Source organism: Protopterus annectens, chromosome 8.part0 (genome assembly GCF_019279795.1).
Source record: "Protopterus annectens isolate FY-2018-M chromosome 8.part0, PAN1.0, whole genome shotgun sequence".
Lineage (NCBI taxonomy): Eukaryota > Metazoa > Chordata > Ceratodontiformes > Protopteridae > Protopterus > Protopterus annectens.
In genome coordinates, this window is record NC_056741.1 from 730,666,438 (window position 1) to 730,687,827 (window position 21,390).

A 21,390-nucleotide genomic window follows, 5' to 3' on the forward strand; every position below is an offset into this window, starting at 1 on the left:
ATGAGGGAGCATTTCCATTGGGAGGGCCAGGATTACTCAGAATCCAAGAAAAGGCTCACATTCTTTTGCTACTTCAGCACAGGCCCCTTGCTATTCCGCCAGTGTTGGACATTGTGGATGATGTGTTGTCTGAATCTAGTTTAAACCCCAATTCTTTACCCCCAGCTTCAGTTAAGCCAGACAGATATTAGAGTCCCTGACTCTCTCAAATTTCTTTATAAAAACCCTATTGCAGACCCAGAAACTATTTCCCAGGGTCCCAAAGGGGTTAAGGCTTCCCCGGCTAAGAATCCAGTTCCCTCAGATAAGGACTCTAGAGCATTAGATGGGGAAAGAAAGTTTACCCCTCTAACTTTAGCAGTGAGAGCTCTGAATTGCCAATTTCACATGCTTAAGTATCAACAATATCTACTGTCTCTCTTAAAACAGAAAATGAGTATAAATGCAGAACAACCAGACTATAAGGAAATTCAGAATTTATTGCATGCAGCTGAACAAGTAGGAAAGCATACTTTGCAATGTGGTTTTGATTCATTAGAAGCTTCTTGTAGAGCAGCAGTTACAGGATCTGTGATTCAAAGGCATGCTTGGTTAAAAGAACAGTTTACCAGATCATGTTAAGGCAAAATTATTGGATGCTTCTCTGCAGCAAGTTAATTTATTTGGTTTTGAGGCAGAAGATGTATTAAAGAAAATGGAGGATAAGGCAAAATCTATGCAAACAGTAAAGGATTTCTTACAGGTACAGCCACCACGATTTAGCAGAAATTGGCCTACTAAGAATTGGTCCTTTCCGGTTTCAGGCCACAAAGAGGCAGGTACAGATGCCCAAGAGGCAGATCTCAGCCACAAGGTTCTTGCAGACCACGACAGTAGGGTGCTTCAAACCCAAAACAAGGTGAGAATAGGTCACAACCTTACAGGAAACGGTCCCAATAACTTCCCCCTTCCAATGCCAAACTCTCTCCTTTTGGCAGCTCCTTAGGGGGGAAACTAGCACTTTTTTCTCAAAACTGGCAAGCAATCACCCAAGACAAATGGGTACTGAATATTGTGTTAAGGTTACAGGTTCCACTTTCACAGTTTTCCTAGGCTAAAAGGAATGCCAGACCTGCCACAAAATCAATGGGCAGAGGCACAAAAACAAATAACAGCTCTCATGGATATGAGAGCTATTCAAAAAGTACCACAACAGGAAAAAGGACAATGATTTTACTCAAGACTCTTCCTGGTACCAAGAAAGGACAAAGCCTGGAGACCCATTCTGGACCTTTCCAGTCTAAATACTTACCTGGATGTTTTGAAATTCAAAATGCTGACACTACAACAGCTCCTTCTCATGTTGGGCAAGAAAGCTTGGCTTGTTACTTTGGACCTCAGAGGCATACCTGCATGTCCCTATCAGACAAAATTGCAGAAGATACCTCAGATTCATAGCTGGTTCAATGCACTGCAAATTCTCTGCACTGCCCTTTGGCTTATCTACTGCGCCTAGGGTCTTTACCAAGTGCCTGGCACCAGTAATTGCATTTTGCAGACGAAAAGGAATTCAAATATATCCATATCTGGACGACTGCCTGATTCAAGCAGAGAGCAAGGACATTCTTCTATAGCATCTGGCCTTCGTAAAAAGATCAAGTTGCCTACGGTACACAGTAAACGAAAATAAATCAAAACTAGTGCCCTCACAAGAGATAATATTCCTGGATGTCAGCTTAAATACAACGGCCTAGATGGCTTATCTCATGGCAGACAAACAAGGACAACTGACTCAGTGTTTTCAATTGATGACAAAGTTCCAACTCCCTGCAAGAAAAATTCTGCAGGCCTTGGGATTTATGGCATCCTGCATTCTACTAATTCCATATGCAAGACTGCATATGAGGATTTTACAATGGTACCCAAAAAGTTAGATCTCAACATTCTCGCAGCTTGGAGACAGTAATACCTCTAATTCCCTGCCTACAACAGGAGTTTTGATGGTGGGCACAGGCATGTCACTTCAAGGGTCAGCCTTTCACTCTTCCCACAGCCAGGCAGACTATAACAGATGCCTCGGATTACACCTGGGGAGCACACATGGCAGGAAAATGTATTCAGGGCAAATGGACCACAGAACAAATGGCTCTTCACATCAATCAGAGATGTTGGCTGTACAAAATGCCCTAACAGCTTTCGAGGACCTTCTGTATCCAGGACAATTACTATTAAGGACAGAACACCACAGTGATGTGGTATATAAGCAAGGGGGCACTCATTCTTACTCCCTATGCAGGCAAGCCATGACCTTATGGAACACTGCTATATCTCATCAAGTTCATCTGCAAGCACAATTCCTGCCAGGAAAGATAAATACTCTGGCAGACGACCTAAGCAGACTCATGGATCCTCACGAGTGGAAATTAAATCCACAAGTTTTCAGCATGATAATGCAAAAATGGGGGTGCCCGGACTTGGCTCTCTTTGCCTCACCACTAAATTGCCAACTACAAAAATTTTGCAGAAGGACTTATCTCACACAAGCATGGAAAGTGGATGCTCTTTCGTTCAGCTGGAAAAGCCCAAGCGTTTATGCTTTCCCACCACTGCCTCTCCTTTCAAAGGTACTCCTAAAAGCCAGACAAGACAAACCACAGATGATTCTGATTGCTCCAGACTGGCCACGCCAGCATTGGTACCCAATCTTAAAGAATTTGTGTCAAGGACCACCTTGGATTTTGCCTCAGATTCCACACTTTCTGACTGCAGATACTGCACAGTCAGCTCAAAACCTTAAACCTGGCTGCATGGCAGATTCTTTAGCCAAACGGACAACTTCACTCTCTAAAGCTGTTATGGATGTCATTTTGGAGGCCAGGAGGCCTAGCACCAGGAAATCTTATTCAGAAAAGTCAAGAGATTCTGTGCCTGGAACCAGGCTGAAAACCTTGATTCTCTGGTCACTAACATTCCTCATACTACAATACTTGACTGAGATGCTGGACAAAGGACTGTCCTTCTCCATTAAGATTCATGCTTCTGCCATCTCTGCTCATTACAACACAGATCCTCCTATTTTTTCTCATCCTTTGCTAAAGCAGTACCTCAGAGGGGCTAAAAACATAAGACCGCCCCGGAGAGCACCAACACCAACTTGGGACCTCAATTTCGTTTTGGAAAATCTCACTTTGCCTCCTTTTGAACCAGCCAATTCAGCAGAGTTAAAATATATATCATGGAAAACTGCTCTGCTTCTGGCAATAGACTCAGCATAGAGTCTCAAATACAGGCACTAATGGCAGTAGAGCCTTTTATTTTCCACAAAGACAGGATTTCTTTAAGAGCAAACCCTTTTATGCTTAAGGTGGTTTCCAGTGTGGCTCTTAACCAATCTATTCACTTGCTAACATTTTATCCAAATCCCCAAAATAAAGGTGAGAGGCATCTACATTCCTTGGACATACACAGGCAATAGCGCTTCTACTTGGACAAAACAAAGGCTTTCAGAAAATCTTAAGTTTGTATCATATGCTGCAGGATCACAGGGAAAGGCAATTTGAAAGCAGACCATTTCAAAGTGGATAGGACACTCTGGCTCTGCTACACACACAATGGGAAACCTGTGCCTAGTATTAGACCATATTCCACCAGGGCAACTGCCACTTCCACTGCCTTCCTTAGAGGAGTACCTACCAAAGATATCTTGGAAGCTGCAACTTGGAGTTCAGTGCACACCTTTACCAAGCATTTACCATTTGCCTCTTTATTATAGATCCAGAGCTGGCTTTGCCACTGCAGTGCTGCAGGGCCTCACAGCCACACCAAATCCTCTAGAGCCAGCCACCCAAACTCGGCTTTGGGATTCTACCCAAGTGTAATGACTGCAGCAGTGACACACGAACATAGTACAGTTTTGTACCTACCATAAATGTTAATATTGGTGTCTTCACTGCTGCAGTCCAGGTTACCCACCCGTCAGCCCCTCTTTCTTATCTGGGACTAACCTATACTACCTATGTAGTGTATCTGCTGGTTAATGAAGGTTTTATTGTTACCTTTTTTTGTATGTTTTATTAGCAATATGTATTGTCTACCATTTTTGGGGCACCTGACATCTGGGGCAAGAAAAAACTGAAGAAAATGGAGTTTGCTGCTACTTGTATACCCCTGGCACACTGACATCAGGGAAGAGGTGACAGCAACTGACGCCAGACCAAGACTTTGGAACTCAGGCCAACTGCGGGCCCGCCTGACTGCAGGATAACCAAAGTGTAATGACTGCAGCAGTGAAGACACTAACATCTACACTTATGTTAGGTACAAAACTGTACTTTGTGGCTTCCTCTGGTGCTTTTTTCAAGGGATTGGATGCAGATTTTATCTTTCAGGCAGCTGCATACTTTACACTACAAGCTGGATGTTTCCAGGGCTAGAGCTGGATTTGCCAGGGCTGTCCTGCATGGCTTTCTTGAGGGCGCTGCTGGGGCTTGCTTTAAAATTTCCTCGCTTTTGTTTTCTCCCTTGAGTAAGGAATACTGCAACAATGACCTGGAAGGACATGATGCACTTCTGTAAAATCTTATAACAGTAGATGTCATTCCCTTCACTGTTGCAGTATTCACTTCCTCCTAATTTGTTTTTTCTTTATGGATTGACATGATCCTCCTTTGTTCCTTAGACCATTTCGGCTTTTCACTTCTGAGGTAGGTATATGTATGTCACTTATGCCCTACACCATGAGCCGGGAGCATACATGTGACGTATGATGTCCTTAAAATCCTCAGGCTTTGGTATACTGACCAGACATTGGGCTACCCATGGCAGGGGTTCCCTTGATTTAAGGAATACTGCAGCAGTGAAGGGAAGTGAATCTACTGTTATAGTGGAATTTTACACCACTGTACTTTCTGGTGAGCATGCGTGAACAACTGTTTTTTCATACTTGCCATTAATGTGCAACTTTTTTTAATTGTAAAAAAGATTGGTTAGGGTTAAAGTTAAAATCTTGTAGTTAGTGTTAATGGTATCCTGAGATTCCTTGTTAAACTTAGTTAAGTCTTTGTTTTTGCAGATTGAAGTTATGGCTTCAAGAAAGAAGGTTCTCCTAAAAGTAATTATTCTTGGAGATTCAGGGTAAGTTCTGAGAAATGGCTCCTAATCTTCTATTTTCCCTAGTACTAGTGTGTTTCCATTTCCCTTTTTTTCCACCTCATTGTCTCTATCTTGCTCGACATTGCTATATATATGGAGATGTTTCTGGTTCAAAATGCCATTACTTTATATGCAATGTTGACATGACATGGTATGTAGTTTATTCCTTAGTAGCTTGTATTATGTGCTGCCATTATTGGAGCGATTTGTATGTCAGTATCCAGTGCAAATACATTGTGCTTCTTACAACCTCAAAGGTTATTACATGCAGGTAAATGTGAAGGTATGCAATGTGACAGAAGGTGGGGAGATACTTGTGGCAGGGAAAGGATGGTATTTCTTTTGCGTGGTGCTTTAGTTCGTTCCACATAAAGGCAAGTCCTCTGCACCTTTTATTATGTAAGAAGTGGAAACGGAAGATGTGAAGTTAAATCTCGCTGTTTATTCTCACTGGGTTCGGAGCCAATCCTGGGCTCCGACACGGCCGATAGCAAAGCTCAAGGTTTGCCAGTAGCTTGAGACCAAGCCCCTTGTCCCACAATGCGCTACTGGAATTACCTCAGATCTAGTTAGCCGCGGCAAGAGAGATCTCTGATCCAGTTAGCTCGGGCCATTTTAATAAATTGCAAGTTTTAAAAAAAACTTCTTTTTTTGAGAGATTATTCATATTTAGTGTGCGTTTCTTGTGAAAAGAATAGTTTAAATTAGGTTAGATTGTAGTGATAGTGCCCTGTGTTGGCTTGTTTTTCTTAGTGTTGGGCCCTTTCTTAGCCCCATTTAGTTTTAACGATTTTTACTTGTTCTTACTATATTCAGTGTGGGCTTGGTTAGCCCTGTGTTTAACCTTGACAGGTTAGTTTTGTGGTGTCTCTTATAAAATGTTGGATGAGAGAGGTCTCGCCCCAAATCTGGGTTTAAGAAATGTCCAAATTGTGGACAGAAAATGTCCGTCATGGACAGACATGTCCAATGTGTTTACTGTCTGGGGGCTAAACACCTCCAAGACTCCTGCAGTATTTGCCACTCTTTCATATGGGGTTCTCTTGGAGAGAAGGAGAAAACTCATAGGGGATTGCTGCAGCGTACTTTTTCTGAGGCGTTGCGTAGCCAGGGAGGTGCCAGCACTTATAAATCTTCAAAATCTTCTGATTCAAAACGATCCAAGAAGGCAAAGATATCTGAGGTTACTGGGTCATTGGTTCCACAGTCCTCAGAACAGTGTGTCCCGTTGGTTCGGAGCCAGCTCCCAGTCTTGGAACCGGTCTCTGAGGTTCCCTCATTTCCTCTGCTCCAGTCAAGTCAGCACCTTTGGTGTATTCCTTGAAGTCTTCAGTCAGCCTTTCTGATATGGACATGGATTGGCTAGTGCAGAAGCTTCTAAGGGCACCAGGACTTGCTAAATTGTCGGCCCCGACCACTTTGTCGGCGCTGGAGACCATGGAACCAGATTTGACTACTACTCAGAGCCGTACTGCACTCTTGGAGCCGAAGGAGCCCGTACCGATGCTTGTCAAACCCTTGGAACAGAGACCCGCACCGGTGTCTGTTCCACCTACTCTGACATCCTCTGCGCCGACCGAGGACGCTAGGAGCTGATACTCTCCTGTCGGGTCCTGGGTGGATAGTCAGACCGATTTTTCGGTGCTGACTCTTCCTCTTGGGGCTTCTGCTCGGATGAGCTGTGCTCCTACCTCGGGCTCGGAGCCCATGGTTTCGGTGCAGGAAGATCGAACGGTCCCTCCGGATCAGTCTACTGCTTCTCGTCAGGGCCATGGTGCTTTCGATGCCATGAGGAAAGTCCTGACTCCTAAGACATCTGCACCAGTTCAGGCTTCCTTCTCCCTCAAGCTCCTGTGTCCACTTCTACGTCTACCTGTCCCCCTAAGTGTAGAGACCCTGAGCCTCAAGTGGCCCCACAGGGCATCCCCTGCTCTTCTGAGACCTCCCCAGATCTCCCCACTGAGGAGGTACCCAGGAAGAGACTGCAAGAGGAGGCACTTAGACTCCCCACAGGAGTCTTTAACATCCGACACGGACTTGGATGAGTCATTAGGGTCCCCTCGATCCCCCTCTGAGGATATCTCCTTTGCAGAGATATTGGAGATCCTTAGAGTTGGCGATTGGCAGTCCAAAATCCCTACTGAGGACGAGTCAGTGCTTTTGAAGGCTTTTGGGTCTCAACCTTCCACTTCTTGTGTCTCCGCCTTACGATGAGCTCATGGAGCTAATCTCTTGTAAGGTGTGGAAGTCACTGGAGGCCATGGAACCTGTCCCTTGGAAGCCAAATAAGTTTATCTCTGCCCCGGTGGACAAAGCCTTTTTGACCAAAGGAGTGCCCGTGGATGCCGTGGTGGTGTCTGCAGCCACCAAAAAGGAAGTGCCTGAAACACCCGCATCTATCTATCCTCCTAAGAGATTCTAGGATCATGGATAGATATGGGAAAGCATGTTTTAGTTCAGCGACTTTTTCTCTGCGATCGCTGAACTATTTAACCCATTTTACGAGACTGCAAAGAGATCTCCTGAAAGAGCTAGGAAATACTCGCCAGGGTACGGTAACTGCAGGGGTTACCGACAAAGTCAATACACAGCTTGCTACCCTAAACTTGTCCATGCTTATCGTATCTTATGCAACTGATGGTTCGAGTAGAGCTGCTAGTTCAGGCATTGCTCTGCGGAGACGAGCCTGGATGCTTCTGTTCCTTTGCGGAACCCTTTAAGTCTTAATTTATAAACACCCCATTTGATGGCTCATCACTGTTTGGGCCTAAAGTAAAGGAAACTTTAACCAGGTGTGAGCAGGAAGGCAAGACCCTATCTACCGGAGTCTGTTTTTCTACCCCTATTCAGCCCTACCCCAAGGAGCCTTTTAGGACACACGTGGAGAACCCCCCCCTCTAGAGGCAGAGGAGGGGGTTATAACGGAAGACGCCGCCTGCATGGCAGAGGAGGTCCGCAGCAACAGGGTGACTAAGGCCAGTTCTCTTGTCAGCCCTACCAGCGCTCCTGAAAGGGGGCCCGGCTGTTCGGCTCTGGAGGCAGTCAGGGGTCGCTTGTCTTTGTTCCCATGTATCTGATATGTTTAGCCAGACTTCTGGGTACAAAGCATAATTTCCAGATGATATTTGGTACCGTTCGTTTCCCCACCTACTCCTGTAAGCAGAATCCCAGATGTTCCACCCAATCTCAGGGAACAAGCAATCGAGGTCCAAAATTGCTAGCAAGAGTCATCCAACCAATCCTAGAAAGAGTCATCCAACCAGTCCCAGCAGACCAAGTTGGATTCGGAGCTTACTCAAGATTTTTTTTGGTACCAAAGAAAACCGGGGACTGGAGACCTATATTGGACCTCAGCAGACTCTATCAATTTGTAAAGAAAGAGAAGCTCTGTATGGTCACGCTTCAGTCCATTCTTCCCTTCCTAGGGAAAGACTATTGGATGTGCTCCATAGATCTCAAGGACACTTACTATTGCATAAAGATGAACAGATGCTCCAGGGGGTCACCTGCATTTCCGGCTGGGAGCCAATCATTACCAGTTTAGAGCCCTGCCTTTTGGTCTCACTACAGCCCCAGGGTATTCACCAAATGCATGACTATTGGCTCCTCACTGCTACCACCAGGCATCACAATATACTGACACTCTGACATCAATTAGGGATTAGTCAACTTCGAAAAGTCTGCCTTGTCATCGCAGCATACCGTTTTTATAGGAGCAGAGTTAGATACCTCAACTACCACTCTACATCTTCCAATCGAAAAAGTCTCACTTCGCCAACACGTCATCTCACTGGTGTCCAAGAACAAAGCTACAGCAGCAGCAGAGGTTTTGAAGGTACTAGGGTTGATGGTGGCAGCAGTCCTGGCTGTACCACTCACAAGGATGCATATGCGAATCCTTCAATGGCTCCTCTTTGCTCAGTGGTCCTACCAAAGGCTACCGATGCACTACATGTTTCTCATCACAGATTCTTGCAAGAGAGACCTTCAGTGGTGGTTGACATCTCCATGTTACAATCGGAAGACCCTTTGTCCCCCTCTCCAGTAGCCACTGTGACCCTCTCCAGTAGCCACTGTGACCCTCTCCAGTAGCCACTGTGACCATGGATGCTTCCCTGATATGGTGGGGGGGGGGGGGTTCAGGGAAAGACTGCCCAAGGCACATGGACAGATCAAGTGTCACATCTGCATATCCATGAGCATCTGTTTTTTAGGCATGGAAGTCCAAGTAGGAGAATGCTGCACTTGTTTTTGTCTTTAGAGCTCCTTTAGTCGTTGAAGCTGAAAATGACTTGATATATAGTTGTGTAGGTCTGAAGACACCCTCAGAAGCTGATGCCTGCTCAGCGGCTCCGGGCCCATATGAGGGAATTATTTCAGAGTGTCCAATACCTTCAGAATCCAGAGGCCCAGTCGGCTCCACGTGGAGTCGGAAGCGGCCTGTGGCTCTGAGGTAACAGGCACCAGGGGCTGCGAAAGCGCCTCACTGAGAACCGGTGACTGGCCTAGCAGAAGCCTCGTATGCCTATCCTTTTCCTTGTCCTTGCGTTTTTTGTAAACTGCGGTTGACGGCTGTTCTGACAGCATTATATAGTTAAATCTTCGGCCAAAGTAATGAAATGCAAAATCGAACAGACACTTAATAGTGCATTGGTTAAAACTAGCACAAAACAGATAGCTAGCAACGTTGTGATCACGGCCGAGGCAAGGAATACAGTAAGAGTGAAAATCCTTATGAGATACGAACTATTTCACAGGGTCCAAAGGTTAAGGCCTCAACAGCAAAAAATCCTACCCCCTCTGACAGATTCAAGGGTACTGGACAGATGGAGAAAAAAGGTTTATACATCTGCAACCTCGGCAATCAGGGCCTTAAACTGTCAATTCCATATGCGTAAGTGCCAACATGTTATGGGATTGCTGAAACAGAAAATGATTTCAGAATACGCAGAAAATAAAAAATTGCAGGAATTATTGCATGCAGTTGAACAAGTTGGAAAGCATACTTTGCAATGTGGTTTTGATTCTGTAGAGGCCTCCTGCAAGGCCACAGTTACTGGATCTGTGATTAGGAGGCATGCCTGGTTAAAGGAACAACATTTGCCTGATCATGTTGAAGCTAAATTGCTAGATGCACCTTTGCAGCATGATTCTTTGTTTGGTATTAAGGCAGAAGAGGTTTTAAAGAAAATGGAAGACAAAGCTAAGTCTATGCAAACTGTTGGACGTCTTACAAGTGCAGAACCCAAGATTCAGTAGACACTGGCCTACAAAAAATTGATCCATTCCTGTGTCAGAGCTCAAAGGGGCAAATCCAGATGTCCTAAGGGTTCCTGATACCAGGCACGCAATGGGGCGCATCCACCTCCAAATCTGGAGGAGATGAAGTGCAAACCTACAGAAAATAATCCCAATGACTTCCCTCTGCCTACACCAAGCACTTATCTTTTGGCAGCACCCATAGGTTACGTTCCCTCATGGATATGGTGACCATTCAGACAGTAGCAGAAGAGGAAAAAGGACAAGGTTTTTACTCTGCTGTTCTTGGTACCCAGAAAGGACAAGGCCTGGCAGCCAATACTGGATTTATCGATTTTGAACACATACCTGGACCTTCGAAAATTCAAAATGCTGACTTTGCAGAAGCTTCTGTCCATGCTGGGTAAGATTGCTTGGCTGGTGAATTTAGACCTAAAAGAGGTATACCTGCATGTCCCAATAAGACAGTCCTGCAAGAAGATACCTCAGATTCAAGGCTGGCTTAATGCATTACCAATTTTCTGCACTGCCCTTTGGCTTATCTATTGCGCCCAGGGTCAAAGTGCCTGGCACTAGTAATTGCATTTTGCAGACAAAGTATACAAATATATCCTTACTTGGACTACTGCCTCATTCAAGCAGAGAACAAGGACACTCTTAGACACCTGGCGTTTGTGAAAAGGCTTCTAACATGCCTAGGGTACTCTGTAAACGAAAGGAAATCACAACTAGTACCCTCTCAAAAGATAACATTCCTGGGTGCAAGTTTGAATGCAACTGCCCAGATGGCTTACCTCACGCCAGACAAAGGCAACTGACTACTTCAAACTAATGGCAACAAAAACCCAGTCTTCTGCAAGACGAATTCTGCAGGCCCTGGGCTTCATGGCATCCTACTAATTCCATATGCAAGACTGCATATGAGGAAACTTCAGTGGTACCTAAAAAGTTTATGGAGTCAACATTCACATAGTCTGGAAACGATTCCTCTCATTCCCTGCCTGCAACAGGAGTTTCTATGGTGGGCAAAGGCCTGTCACCAAAACATGTGATAGCCCTTCACTCTACCCCCTGCCAGGCAAACATGAACAGATGCATCAGATTATGCCTGGGGGCCCAGATGGCAGGAAGATGCATTCAGGGCATATGGGCACCAAAACAAATGCATCTGCATAACAACCAGAAAGAGATGCTAGCTGTTCAAAATGCCCTACCAACCATCAAGGACTTGCTTTATCCAGGACAACTACTGACGGACAACACCACAGTTATGTGGTATATAAACAAGCAAGGGGACACACACTCGTACCTCCTTCGCAGATTAGCCATGGCACTGTGGGACACAGTTTTGACCTACCAGGTACATCTTCAAGCTCAAGTCCTGCCAAGAAATCAAAACACTCTGGCAGACGATTTAAGCAGAAACCTTATGGATCCTCACGAGTGGAAACTAAATTCACAAGTCTTCAGCATGATAACCGAGAAATGGGGGAGCCCAGACATGGATCTATTTGCCTCTCCTCAAAATTATCAATTGAAAAGATTCTGCGCAAGGACTTATCACAGACATGTAAAGTGAACGCCCTATCCTTCAGTTGGAAAAACCTATCAGTTTATGCCTTTCCTCCTCTGCCTCTTACCAAAGGTCCTCCTAAAAGTCAAACAAGAGCAGTCAAAGATATTAATTGCCCCGGACTGGCCCTGCCAATACTGGTAACCAATCCTAAGGAACTTGTCTCGGTACCCACCTTGGACCTTGCCTCCCAAGACCACAACTACTGTCCCAGCAAAACAATCTGATCCTGCACAATCAACTACAGACTCTGAGCCTGGCAGCATGGCTAATCATGTAATCATACAAAAGACACCTCTCAGTAAAGCTGTGATGGATGTCATTTTGGAGTCCAGAAGGCCTAGTACTAGAAAATCTTACGCTGACAAATAGATTCTGTGCTTGGAATAAAGCACAAGTAACTGATACAGCAGAACCACATATTCTTCAGATATTACAATACTTAACTGAAATGCTTGACAAAGGCCTTTCTTTCTCATCAATCAAAATCCATGCCTCTGCCATTTTGGCTCTTTACAATACAGAGCCACCAATCTTTTCTCACCCTTTACTAAAGCAGTATTTTAGAGGAGCCAAAAATTTAAGGCCTCCTAGAAGATCCCCATTACCTGCATGGGACTTCAGTTATGTGTTGGAAAAGCTCACCCTGCCTCCATTTGAACCAGCAGCTACTGCTGATATAAAGTTCTTCTCATGGAAGACTGGTCTGCTACTAGCAGTTACTTCAGCAAGAAGAGTTTCACAGCTACAGGCCCTCCATGGCTGTAGAGCCTTTTTATTATATTTAACCCAGACAGGGTGTCTCTGAGGACAAATCCTATTTTTTATGCTTAAGGTGGTTTCCAGTGTAGCTCTTAACCAAACGATTCATCTGCCAACTTTTTATTAAAATCCGCAGAACAAAGGAGAGTATTCTGCATTCCTTGGATGTACACAGACAGCTAAGATTCTACTTGAGCAGGACTAAAGCTCTAAGAAAAGCTGAGCAATTACTAGTGTCATGCTGCTGGGTCTGAAGGAAAGGCTATTTCAAAAGCAGACCATTTCAAAGTGGATAAACCACTGCATCCATTTCTGCTACTTACACCATGGTAAACCTGTGCCCAAGGGCATTAGGGCTCATTCCACCAGAGCTGCAGCTACTTCAGCAGCCTTTCTCAGAGGAGTACCAACCAAAGACATTCTAGAGGCTGCTACTTGGAGTTCTGTTCACATCTTTGCAAAGCATTACCATTTGCCTCTCTACTCCAAGTCCAGGGCAGGCTTTGCCACTGCAGTGCTGCAGGGCCTTATAGCCACACCTAATGCTGTTTAACTCCAGCCTCCAAACCATAGCTTTGGGATTCTACCCAAATGTAATGACCAACAGTGAAACACTAAGAACATAGTATAGTTGTATACACTTACCATAAATGTAGATGTTTGAGTGTATTCACTGTTGCAGTCCACCTATGTGGTGTATTTACTTGTGGTGTATTTACTTGTAGATGAAGGTAGTTTATATTGATGCACGTGTGTGTGTGTGTGTGTGTGTGTGTGTGTGTGTGTGTGTGTGTATATATATATATATATATATATATATATATATATACATATATATATATATATATATATATATATATATATCTATATATATATATATATATATATATATATATATATATATATGTATATATGTATATGTGTGTATATACACACATATACATATACACATATACATATACACATATACATATACACATATATATACATATATATATATATATATATATATATATATATATATATATATATATATGTATATATATATTTATATGAGAGAGAGCTACCTTTTTTGGGGGCAAGAAAAACTACAGAAAATGGCATCTGCATGTTTTATACCCCTGACGTCATGGAAGAGACAGCAACCGACGCAGGACCTTGGACTTTGGAATTCAGGCTGACTGAGGGCAACCTGCCAGCAGATTACCCAAATGTAATGACTGCAACAGTGAATACACTCTAACATCTACATTTATAGTAAGTGTACACAACTGTACTTTCCTTGAGAGACGCACTCTTACATGATTGGCCTCCGGGTCTCCTATATGCATTCCCACCTATTCCATTGAGTCTTTACAGAAAGTAAAGTTGCATGGAAGGACAGCTGCTCATGTTTCACTGCTGCAGTCATTACATTTGGGTTATCCTGCTGGCAGGCTACCCTCAGTCGGCCTGAATTCCAAAGTCTAGGTCCGGTATCTGTTTCTTTCGCCTCTTCCCTGACGTCAGTGTGCCAGGGGTATAGATTTTGCTTCGGGCACCGCATGGCATCTTTATTTCACAAGTGCCGGTCGGCCGACTCCTGAGATTTAAGTGTTAGCTTTTTAGTGAAGAATTCGGATCTGAAATTCAAAGTACCCCGTTGAAACTTTTTTCTTGCTCCAGACCGATGTCAGAAAAAGTTAATTGTATTGTGGGAAGCAAATACCTCATAAGGACTTTCATTCTTACTGTATTCCTTGCCTAGGCCCTGACCACGACGTTGCTAGTTGTCGCTTTTGTGCTAGATTTAACCAACGCACTATTAAGCGTTGGTACGATTTTGCATTTCACTATTTTGGCATATTTAACTGTACAATGTCTGATAGCCATCCGACTACCAACTACCGGGATTCACAAGAAACTCAAAGAAAAGGGCAGGCATCCGAGGTCCAAAACAGACTACGAGGCTTCTATGCCAGTCGCTGATCTCAGTGAGGCGCCTTCGCAGCCCCTGACTACCGCTACTTTAGACTCGCAGGCCAGTACCGACACCCACGTGGAGTCTACCAGGCAGCTGGAAGCTCAAGGTATTGGACCTTCGGAAACTATTCCCTCAGATGGGTCCGGAGCCGCTGAGCAGGCATCTGCTTCTGAGGGTGTTTTCAGATGTACTCTATGTTAAAACGACTTCAGCTTCTAAGGCAAAGACTAAAGCACCTTTAAAGACAAAGAAACAAGTACAACAGCCTCATGGACAGGCCTCCATGCCTAAAAAAACAGATCTTCAAAATGGTTGACGACCTAATTACTTTGATCAGGGGTTCTCATCCCCCTCCTGATAAGAGGAGGCCTAGGCAAGAGACAGAATATGAATCTTCAGATCAGGTTTCCATTTCATCCGATTCCTCTTCTGATCAGGAATATTCTTCCTCCCTAATGAGGATTCTGATGCCAAAGAATCTATCCCTTCAGCCTCTCCTCTGGATTATTCTTTTGGGGAAACTTTTGCATACCATGAGGGAGCATTTCCACTGGGCGAGTCAAGATTATTCTGAATCTAAGAAAAGGCTCCACCAAATTACTACAAATGAAAGCCATAGAGAAGGTTCCTCTCTCAGAACAAGGCCAAGGTTTTTATTCAAGGCTATTCCTTGTTCCAAGGAAAGAAAATCAATGGAGGCCTATTCTCGATCTGTCCGCACTGAACACTTACCTCATTGTGCCGAAATTCAAGATGCTGACCCTACAGCAGCTTCTTCCCATGCTGGGCAAGGAGTCTTGGCTGGTGACTCTAGATCTCAAGGAGGCATACCTGCATGTCCCCATTCGACAAAGTTGCAGAAGACACCTCAGATTTCTTGCAGGATCAGAGCATTATCAATTCTCAGCATTGCCCTTTGGCTTATCTACTGCACCCAGAGTATTCACGAAATGCCTGGCATCAGTAATTGCACACTGCAGACTTCAGGGGATTCAAATCTACCCATATCTGGACGACTGCCTGATACAAGCGGACAGCAAGACAAATTTGTTAAAGGACTTGGACTATGCCATCAAGCTATTACAGGCCTTGGGATACACAGTCAACATCCAAAAATCAAGACTTGTACCATCCCAAAGGATAACCTTCTTGGGTGCAGATCTAGATACAACCACCCAAATGGCCTTTCTCACAGAAGAAAATCAGAAACAACTTCCAGATTACTTCAAGAATCTGACAAGACAAACTCGGCTAACTGCAAGGAAAATCCTGCAGGCCCTGGGTTTCATGGCATCCTGCATAATACTAATTCCACAAGCCAGGCTGCATATGAGAAGATTGCAATGGTACCTAAGGAGTGTATGGACTCGGCACAGTCGCAGCTTAGAAACTCTGATTCCAATCATACCTTGCCTTCAAAAGGAATTCCTGTGGTGGGCTCAAGCCTGCCAGACCAACAGAGGGTTGCCTTTCATCAAACCAAAAGCAAACCAAACCATCACCACGGACGCTTCGGACAGAGGTTGGGGAGCACACATGGAGGACAAATGTATCCAAGGACTATGGTCTCAAGGGCAACTGCAAATGCACATAAACCAAAAGGAAATGCTGGCAGTGATACATGCAGTCGAGGCTGTCAAACCTTTCCTTCAGCAAGGCCACCTGCTAATGAGGACAGACAACACCACAGTTATGTGGTACATAAACAAGCAAGGAGGCACACACTCCTACCCTCTATGCAGACTGGCTATGAATCTATGGGATCTTTGTTTGAAACACAATATACAACTGCAGGCCCAGTTCGTGCCAGGGAAAGACAATACACTGGCAGACAGCTTAAGCAGAACTACCATGGATGCACACGAATGGATGCTGCACCCAGACATCATCTTACTCATAACACAGACATGGGGAAGGCCCGAGATAGATCTGTTCGCCTCACCCCATAATCAACTGAAAATTTTTTGCGCCAGGACATACCATCCACAAGCATGGAAGGTGGACTCTCTCTTTCAGCTGGAAAGCCCGAAAAGTCTATGCTTTCCCACCAATCCCTTTAATGTCCAAGGTTTTACTGAAGATCAGAGCAGCACAGCCAAAAGTGATCCTGATAGCTCCAGACTGGCCAAGGCAGCATTGGTACCCACTGTTGAAGAGCCTGTCACAGACGAAGCCGTGGCCTCTCCCATTATGGCCTCTTCTTCTGACGCAGAACAATTACAAGATCCTGCATCCCAACCTAAAGACCTTGCAGCTGACTGCCTGGAGAATACCATGACTCCTTCCCAGGACAGCTTATCCCAGAGGGTAAAGGACATTATTATGGAAGCTCGCCGCCTTTCCACAAGGAAGGCATACTCAGCAAAATGGAAAAGATTTCTCATTTGGAACACAACAAAAGGCCTTGATGTGACGGTGATGAACATGTCACATATACTGGAATACTTAGCAGAATTGTTCCACAATGGCCTGTCTTATTCTTCCATTAAAATACATGCCTCAGCAATTTCAGCAGAATACAATGTAAATCCTCCTGTCTATTCGCATCCTCTCAAGACAATTTCTCAGAGGAATCAAAAACATCAATCCTCCAAGGAGACCACCTTTACCTACTTGGGACCTCAACTTTGTGCTGGAAAAACTAACACTTCCTCCATTTGAACCAGCAGCATCGGCAGATCCACAGTTTCTATCCTGGAAAACTGCATTCCTTCTGGCCATTACTTCAGCAAGAAGAGTATCTGAGTTACAAGCTTTAATGGCAGTGCAGCCATTTCTTATTTTTCATCAGGACAGAGTTTCATTAAGAACCAATCCAACTTGTATGCCAAAGGTGGTATCTAGAGTATCCTTGAACCAAGCAATTCATTTGCCTACATTCTTCCCAAATCCACAAAATAAAGGGGAGAAACTTCTACACACTCTGGATATCCACAGACAATTACGCTACTATTTGGACAGAACTAAAAGTTACAGAAAGACTGACCAACTGTTTGTAGCTTATGCTGCTGGGACACAAGGAAAAGCATTTTCCAAACAGACAATCTCAAAATGGATAGGAAGTTGCATTCGCTTTTGCTACTCCTTTCATGGAAAGACTGTTCCTGTGAATATTAGGCCTCATTCCACGAGAGCCACAGCCACCACTACAGCCTTCCTAAGAGGGGTGGCTACCAAGGACATTTTAGAAGCTGCTACATGGAGCTCCGTGCATACTTTTGCCAAGCATTACAATTTACCCTTATACTCCAGATCCAGAGCCGGTTTTGCAACAGCAGTCCTGCAGGGTCTCTTAACTACACCATCATTTTCTTAGTACCTCCACCCCCAGATTGGCTATGGTATTCTACCCATATGTTATGATTGCAGATGCGTCCTTGAAGGACATAGTACAGTTTTGTACCTACCATAAATGTAGATGTCCGATAGGTATGCATCTGCAGTCAGGTTTACCCTCCCTCCTTCCCCTCTGTGGTATTCCTAGGGTGTTTACCCCTTCATTAGCTAGCTGGGGAATCGGTTATGGTGTATTTGTTTGTATATAGATACATATATATGTATATATTTTTGCATTGTTTGGAAATTTTTGGCATTTTATCCAAATTTAGCCTTCCTAGAGGGCACCTGGCATCTGGGGCAAGAAAAACTGAGGAAGATGGTGTCTGCTGATGCTTTTATACCCCAGACGCTCTGACATCGGGGAAAGTGCGACATCGGCCGAGGCCAGGAATCCGGCCGACCGAAGGGCTGCCTGAGGCAGGACAAACCCATATGTTATGACTGCAGATGCATACCTATCGGACATCTACATTTATGGTAGGTACAAAACTGTACTTTCAGCCTCCTTACAAATGTATACTTGGAAAACCATTCTTTCAGTGGCCATTTCTGCTGGAAGAGTGTCAGAAATACAGGCCCTTATGGCCTGTCCTCTTTACACCACCTTCCATAATGGGTTTATGCCCAAGGTGATAAACGAACAATCCCCAAACCGTCAGTCCACTTACCTTCTTCCCCAACTCCAACCAATGATGCAGACAGATTTCTTCATTCCCTGGGCGTACACACAGTTGATATTCTACTTAGTCATGATGAAGTCCTACAGAAATTCTGACCAACTCTTTCCTTTCACCCCAGGGCTCTGGGCAAGGTAGTCTTCAAACCATTTCCTGTTGATTAGGAAATCTCTTCTTTTGTTGTTCACACCATGGTAAGGTCTTACCTCAGGATGTAAGAGCTCACTCCACCAGGGCTATGTCGGTCTCAAAGGCCTGGACATGGCTGCCATCCTAGAAGCAGCTGCCTGGTCTGCAGTCCTCACTTTCACCAAATATTACAAACATGCCCAAGTGTCCAGGCCTGGCTTTGCCAGAGCAATCATGCAAGGATTCATTGAATCCTCTACCTCCTCCCATTTCTCCTCTTAAGCTGTGGTACACTCCCACACCAAAGTGAATGCTGCAACATTGGAATAGAAGGACCTAGAATAGTTGTGTAAAGTCTTACCATTACCGTAGATGTCCTTCTCTTCCATGTTGCAGTAATCTGTCTCACCCTCGTAACCCCTGTTCTCTTACTACAGGGTCTGGCTCCTGGCCACTACTTCCACCCCTAAGGCTTACCTGTTCAGTCTTACAGTAGCATTTGTTTCTTTTGTTGGCATCTTCTCCTGACAGGCCATTCCTCTAGGCTTCAAGTTCTGAGCTCTGCGCAGACGTCCCATTTGAGGTCTCTGGTTTATGGCCCTATGTGTAACATCCCACACACCTACAGCAGCCAGGCAAAAGCTTTTGTATAGAAGCCCGAAGTCAGATTGCCTGAGGTGGAAAATCCCACACCAAAGTGAATACTGCAGTATGTGCAGTGGTTATGATAAGATTTTACACAACTATTCTTTTAGTGATGCAACATAGCAAAGTTCTTTCTCAATTGTCAATCAAAATTATAACCTCCAATCTATTTAGTCATTTTTTTTCTCTTGGAAGTAACCCAACATAAAGCTCAAATTCAGAAGTGGAAGTAACTTCCCTTAAGCTGTCACTGGCTCCTTTGCTTTGTCCCATTCAAATATTTGAGTCATTTATTAGATGAAAATGATGCACTGAACTCAAAGTTCCATGTGGCATTTGTAAAACCATATGTTAGTCTTCATACACACCCCTTCTTTGAACAGGACAGCACTTTCTCCATCCATCTGTCCCAACAGCTAACTGCCACTGTTCCTTTAAAAGTTCCTTTTTAATAGGGCATTTGAGATGGCATGTTTCATCAAATTCAGATATTTACAAACAGTTGATTCTGTTCGTCTATACAAGTATCCTCTTATAAAGCATTATTTATTCTACAGTGCTATTTTCTGCCAATAAGCAATGTAACTGTATTCTGCAGGTTCATTGTTTGTCAGGTGATGTAGGTCATATTGGACAACACAGCATTCTATCACTTAATTCAGCCTTGTGATGAAAGCTGGATAAGGCTTTCTTTTAATCTGTAGTTGTCACTGTCCTTTTTTGATACCTATAGCTTTGTTTTATTTATCTTCTCCCTAAACTCAGCATTTCACCCTAGGTGCACTCTCAAATACCATCAAGTCAGCAAATGTACCATTTAACAGTATATGGCTGGGGTCAGTCCACCTTTTCAGGTCACTGTCTTGTTACATAACTCTCATTGGCTACTTTTACCCTTTTTTCAGGTTGTATTGTTTAAGACTTTTTGTTCCTTTAAAATAGTTTTGCTGATTATTGTTGGCTTAGTCCTGAAAATTTTGATGTATACGCCTATTAGATATTTTGCCCCTTGCACTACACTGTTGCTGTACTTGTCACTTATGCTCCTTTTATGGCAAGGGTATCGCCTTCACTCATTCTCACCAGAGGATACATAGTCCACTTCCACTTTTTTGGTTGCATTTTTAATGGGACAATTCAGGTGGCTATCCCGTTTGATCAGATTAAAGCACAGTATGTGTGACCTTGTATTAATTTGTTGTGTAACAGTGATGGCTTTCAACATTTCTTTGTAGGCCAGTCTAACAATCAGGGTAGATCAAACTCTGCAAATAACCCAGTGTGTGCCACCCATCAATTTAAGGTGTAGTGTTGTTCAATATGCTTTTAACTAGGTTTCACTAGTACCTAGCGTACTGCCTTCACAAATGCATATTTGCTGGAGCTCCTGGTAAGCTATACTGACAATTGTTGCTGTGCAAGTAACTTATTGTTGGTGCAAACTTAACTGAGTAAAATTTTCACCTTTGGGAACAGTTCCACGAGACAGTTTCCCTAATGTCCTGCCAGTTGTATTTTGACTTTGCAGATATTCATAAACTTTGTGTAAGTTAGGGTATGACTGTCCTTTACTGTAAACTAAGCACTTTTCTCCCCGTAATTTACGTATTAAAAGTACGACTTGGCAATTTCTTTAACCTTTTGGTATTTCTGTCCAAGTTTACTTCCTTTGTGCACACAGTACTGGGGCTGAAAAGTGCGATTCTTTAAGGTTTTTTCTCTTGCATCATTCATCTGTCACATCTGCAGGATATTCAGGTTCAAAATTTACAACTTTTTCCATGCAGATGTATAAAGTTTTTCTTTTTTCTCTTTGGCCGTAATCATGTTGAGCTTTTTGTAATCACTGTGAAGTTGCTGGGTAACCACAGAGCAACTTAAATTTAAATGATCTTTACAAGCCAAAAAATGTG

The 21,390-nt window shown here is 43.9% G+C and overlaps 1 protein-coding gene across 1 annotated transcript in view; it reads left to right on the forward strand.

The window, feature by feature from the left end:
- LOC122809003 (ras-related protein Rab-7a-like) overlaps positions 1 to 21,390 on the forward strand; it is a 626,015-nt gene that overhangs the window by 231,851 nt on the left and 372,774 nt on the right. Inside the window, exon 2 of the mRNA XM_044080186.1 lies at positions 5,051 to 5,112. Coding sequence (XP_043936121.1) covers positions 5,060 to 5,112 — 53 coding nt within the window. The 5' untranslated portion in view covers positions 5,051 to 5,059. The remainder of the gene's footprint in view (positions 1 to 5,050; positions 5,113 to 21,390) is intronic.